General features: G+C 36.8%; 1 protein-coding gene across 1 annotated transcript in view; it reads left to right on the top strand.

The window, feature by feature from the left end:
- The window catches only part of Rb1 (RB transcriptional corepressor 1), a 130,924-nt gene that overhangs the window by 117,526 nt on the left and 7,398 nt on the right, over positions 1-6,000 (top strand). The window contains exons 21-23 of the mRNA XM_021181654.2: positions 1,638-1,742; positions 2,830-2,943; positions 3,052-3,215. Of these exons, the coding sequence (XP_021037313.1) occupies positions 1,638-1,742; positions 2,830-2,943; positions 3,052-3,215 (383 nt within the window). The remainder of the gene's footprint in view (positions 1-1,637; positions 1,743-2,829; positions 2,944-3,051; positions 3,216-6,000) is intronic.

Below are 6,000 nucleotides of genomic sequence, written 5' to 3'. Positions count from 1 at the left end.
CTGACTGTGAGCATCCACTCCTGTGTTTGCTAGGCCCCGGCATCGTCTCACAAGAGACAGCTATATCTGGGTCCTTTCAGCAAAATCTTGCTAGTGTTATTTACTTATTATAAGTAAGTACACTTTGCTGTCTTCAAATACTCCACTCCACAAAAGGGAATCAGATCTCATTACAGATGGTTGTGAGTCACCATATGGTTGCTGGGATTTGAACTCAGGCCCTTCAGAAGAGAAGTTGGTGCTCTTAACTGCTAAGCCGTCTCTCCAGCCCCTTACATTTATTTTATTAACTATATTCCTATGTATTCTATTCTCTTTAATAATAAAGGAAATTATTTTTATTTCATTGTTTTGTTGATCTGTGTGATTTTGGTATCAGCAAAGTATTAGCTTCATACAGATAGTTGGGCACTTAGAATTTCAGAAGAATTTTTAAGAATTGATATTGATATTGAGTCTTTTTTTTTCTTTTTGGAATTTTGCTGAATTCACCAATGAGGTCCCATAGATATGAGCTTTTTTTTGTGAACACTTACTGTTTAACAATTCAAAATTAGCTTTTTTATTTTTCAGTCAATATTGGCATTCTGCATAGTTTGAGGAACTTAGTTTCATCTTAGTTATTTTAGTGGTACATAATTTTTCATAATATTCTCATATAATCCTCTTATTTCAGTAAGATTGGTAATGTTCCCAACAAGAATGATATTTTAAACAAAAATATAATTATAACTTAAAATGTATTTGGATGTATAAGTTGCAGTACACTGTGTTTTTAAATAAATAGTTATTATTTTATGTTCCTGCCACTTTCTATAAAAGAGAAAGCCAGATTCCTAGAAATATTTTTTTTGCAATTCCGAGTTTTATGAGTGATACGTGAAGATATTAAAGTAGAAGAAAACTATGAGTTGGTCTACTGCATCATCAGTGGCGCTCAGTGTGAAACTCAGTCATCAGACACTGAGCAGGGGGTGGGGAATAGAAACCTTTGCTCAGAGCAGATGGAAGCAAAAATGTTACAGAAATGACCAACACTTGAACTAGACCAAAAAAGCCGTTTTAAAAATTGATATTTAAGGCCCCAGGGAATCATTTTCAAATCTTAGTTTTGCATTTTAAATGTTGTTTTATTGAAAGATACCATGTAGAAAATCCATTTATCATAAGGATATGTTCTAATGAAAATTGAGCAACAAAACAGATCCAGCCTACATTCAGATCCCAGATCACAACAGCATGAGAAATGTCAGGTCTGCCAACAGCGCTTTCTTACTCCCTAGATTCTTACACGTCACTTCAGCTGATAGCTTGGAACTTTTCACACAGCCTTAAAACAGGACAGTTCATCAGACAATTAGCTTGTTCTAGTTTCAGTGCTTTTGATTTCAACTAAAGAACTGAAGCCAAAGTCAGGGTACTTCACAAACTTGGTAGTCAGTCATGAGTAACTGAGTTAGCTGCTTGCATTTTGTTCTGTAAATACAAATGTTTTGATTAAATACCTTATGTAGACTTTTGAACAGCTCGGAATAAGGGGAAAACTCAGAAGAAATTAAATTTCCTTCTTTTAGTAATACTTAAAAGAGCAAGGTGAGGTAATATCGTCCTTTATGCCCCTGTCACTCACTTGTTAGATTATGATGTGCTCTATGTATGGCATCTGCAAGGTGAAGAATATTGACCTTAAGTTCAAAATCATCGTAACTGCGTACAAGGATCTTCCTCACGCTGCCCAGGAGGTAGGTAGTCGCTCATGGTAAGACTGAGAAATAAATCAGTATTCCTAGTTTACTTCCGTTGTTAAATAGAGATCAGATATCCTTATCTGATCCTTATCTATCCTTACCTCTTTAGTGTTGGTTAATTATTTGTACCTGAAGTATAATTATAAAACTATGGCAAACTATGAAATCCAAATTTTCATAAATAGTACTATATTTGTATATAATAATAACTGGGATATTTGAAATAAACTTTGACATAATATATAGTTTTTATTTTTCCACAGGAAAAGATACTATAAGTCAGTCCTTATAAAGACCTAGTAAAATTTCCCAGGGCAAGCCCATTTTATACCTCTAAATTCCTCTCCCACAGATGCTATCAGGGTAAAACACACTTGGTCTGATGCACATTTTACACTATCCTGGAATGCAGCAATGAATCCTGGGTTATTGTTTCAGTCTGTCATTGTATTTTTGGAAAGTGATACAAACCAGTTTAGTTTGCCTCATATATTTGGAGTTATTTTCTAAATTAGTTACATATATATTGTTTAACAGAGGCACTCCATAATATGTCTTTAGTTTTACCTGATGAACATTTATACAAGTGACACCTGGTGTCCCAGACCTGTAATTCCCATTCAGAATAAGTGAGAAGAAGATGTCACAAGTATGAAGTTGCATAGCTAGACCCTGCTTATTAAACAAAAAATTGTTTGTAAAATCTACTTACGAAATATCTGTTTCTTGCAGGAGAGTGGTGTACATGTTCTAAGCCCTTTAGATGAGGGGTTGAAGGCTGCTACGGGCCAGTGACTGTTGTCTATATAGTAGTGCTGATGGTGCTGGGTTTTGGTTAGCACAGCCTAACTCCCTTGTAGAATGGCCAGCATCCTGTCTGTGGCTGCCAGGCCCCTTCTCTGGATCACCTTGGTGACATTTCACTTTAAATAGGGTACCTATAATTTCAGCCTAAAGGAGCCGTTGTTAGATTATTGTTTTCTGTATAAAATATGTTCTTAAATAAAACTAAATACAATTATTTTAAAATAAAAGTTAAAGAAAAGTTCTTAAATTTATTTAACGTGTTTTTTTTCCTTAGACCTTTAAACGTGTTTTGATCAGAGAAGAGGAGTTTGATTCCATTATAGTATTCTATAACTCAGTTTTCATGCAGAGACTAAAAACAAATATTTTACAGTATGCCTCCACCAGGGTATGTTGAAAATATTCTTTAATTGGATAAATCTAATAACAAAATAATAGATCCTACCAAAATACTACATCAATGATCTTTTTTTTTTTCCTTTTGTTTTGGGTCTAGCCTCCTACCTTGTCACCAATACCTCACATTCCTCGAAGCCCTTACAAGTTTTCTAGTTCACCCTTACGGATTCCTGGAGGTAACATCTATATATCACCCCTAAAGAGTCCTTATAAAATTTCAGAAGGTCTGCCAACACCCACAAAAATGACTCCGAGATCAAGGTTGGTGTTTCCTTTTTAAGGGAATGCTGGAAGCAGTAATACTGCACTTGGCAATTTTGATTTAAACATGAAAATGTAAAGCTTTTTAAAATTCAAAATGGGATAGGCTGTTGGATGTCTGATTTCTTTATGTGCATTTAGTGAATGTGTGAAAAGTTTTTTTGGGGGGAGGGGGCAAAGAAAAGGTATGTGCCTGGATGGGCTTGTGTATCACTCGTGCTTGCCCAGCTGCTAAGGTCTCTCCTGTGTATAGCTTAAGAATTGATATCCACGTGTGCCTCAAAACACTAATAGTTTCATAAGCCATCAAAGTAGAACATTTTAGGTTAACATGTTTGTTTGTTTGAAACTGGGTCTCACTATGTAGCCGTTGGCTGGCCTGGAACTTGCTAAGTAGAACAGGCAGGGTACATACTCAGAGGTCCACCTGCCTCTACCTCCTGACTGCTGGAATTAAAGGTGTGTGCCATCACACCCAGAATCTTTATTCAAAATTTACTGTAAGATCCATGGATTATAGTGTTTTGCTTGTTATGAAAATGGAGTCATTAGGGCTGGCAGCATGTACCACCCATGAAAGTACTCGCCACAGAACTAATGACTTGAGTTTGAGTCCTGGATAGAAGAAGCAGAGAACCAGCTTACAAAAGTTGTTCTCTGACTCCGAGACACTTGCTCACACTCACACACACAGATCATTCACACACAGAAACAGAAATAAGGAAATACTCTTTGGAGTCTGGCTTTGAAGCCCTTCACTGGACTACTTAAGTGTTATCATGGGCTACTTGAAACTGGCTGGATGTTTATAAAGTAGAAGTCCCATTAACTAGTATAGTTAATGGCATCTCAGCAGCCGTTTTCAGTACCTGTAGTTTGTACCTGGTGGGCAAGAAAGTAAGTGAGAAGAATCACTTTATTAGCTTCTTAGAAGCTACCTGAGTAGTACAGTAATTACATAAGAAATGCACACTTGTGATTACATTTTCAAACTTTGTAGAAAAACATGAAGTAAAACATAACTGGAAATACGGTGGAAGGCTGTTGTGTGTGTCCAGATCCTTCTCTGTATGATGCGCCTTGTAACTGATTATCTGTGTACAGGTATCCTCAGCTCACTGTGTAACATGCTAAGATGTAACACCATGTCTTTAGGTAAATGTACAGCGTCCCATGCTGCCACATGACATGGCAGTGTATACTCAGGAAGTTTCTGATGCTGATAAATAATCCATATTATGACTATAATATGGTCTTGTTTGTTGATCTTAATCAAAATCAGTTCTGTATTGCTATTCTTTTTTCCCATTAATTTATTAATTTATTCACCGTACATTCTGATTGCAATCCTCCCCTCTTCCCAGTTCCTACCTCCCCCAATTGCTAATCTTAATTTATTTTCTCTAAGAAACTTTATCTTTCAATATGTAGCCCAGGGTAGCTTCAAACTCACTGCTTCAGTTTCTCAAGTACAGGAATGAGACAACAAGCCCAGCATGCATTGGTGCTCATTTTAGCCAGGGAAAAGGTCACACTATTAAGCATCCTAATGGGCACATCACTGGTAAAGTGTTAGAGTACTGTAGCATTCTGTTCATGCAGCATGTTTAGGTATTCTGATTAATCAAATGTGCATGGAAGGATGTCACTTAACCAAAGAGATGGAAGACAAGACAATCTACATAGCTACTGCTTCTTTATTGAGCTACATATAGAAATGCTTTTTCACCTTAATTATCAAAAGTATAAATTATAACTAAGATTAAGTCTGGTAACATAGACCTATAATCTCAGCTGCTTAGGAGGCTAAACCTGCTGGGCAACTTGGTGAGACCCTGTCTTAAACTAAAAGGTCAAAGTTTTGGGATGTAGCTTAGCGATAGAGTTCTAGCTTAGCTTAACACATTTGACAAGGACCTAGTTTCAACCCCTTGTAATGTGGTTGAAATGAAGACAAATGGAATAAGTATCTCACATAACAAATAGCATTTACTAAATACCAATATAAATACTAATTAAAACCTGATTATTACTTTATAAGCATACACTATAAAGTTATATTTCTTGCATGCCATGGCACACATGGGTAGGACAGAGAACAGCTTTGTAGAGTCTGCTCTCTCTGAACACCTGTATGTGGGTTTCTGCGATAGCTAGAACCCAGGTTGCCAGGTATGTGGAGCAGTTGCCTATATTTGCTGAGCCATCTCACCAGACCTTTTTTTATTATTGTTTTGTTTTATATTTATTTTATCTACGTGGGGCCATGCATGCTACTGTGAATGTGTGCGGTTAGAGCACAACTTGCTGGAGTCACTCTCTCCTGCCATGAGTTTGAGGGACTGAACCCAAGTTACCAGGCTCGGCCACAAGTGCTTTTACCTGCTGAGCCATCTTACTGGTCTTTTAAGTTTTATTTATTGACCTAAGTTTGTATCAAATGTAACTTAAATTAGAATGAAGTTACATTTGTTGATTTATGAGGAACTAAGTAAAGATTATCTTAAGTTTTTCTAGAAATCCTCTTTAAATGTGGGCCATGGCAGAATTATGCTCTGCAAACACAGAATTCTTGTTGCAAATCTAAGAGCTGGGGTGTAGCTTAGTAGTAGAATGCATGACTAGCATATTTGAGGCTTTGGGTTTGATTCTCAGCACCAAAACAAACAACAAACAAACAAAAAACCTCTCACTGGTTATGTCTTAATCATACTAGCATTGGTCCGACAACCCCCTGATGGGTGTCAGGTGTTGGCGGTTGCAGGGAGAGGGAGCCTTTGATATG

Source organism: Mus caroli, chromosome 14, assembly GCF_900094665.2.
Source record: "Mus caroli chromosome 14, CAROLI_EIJ_v1.1, whole genome shotgun sequence".
NCBI classification, from domain to species: domain Eukaryota; kingdom Metazoa; phylum Chordata; class Mammalia; order Rodentia; family Muridae; genus Mus; species Mus caroli.
Note: the sequence above shows the minus strand (reverse complement) of the source record. Positions and strands in the feature narration are given on the sequence as shown.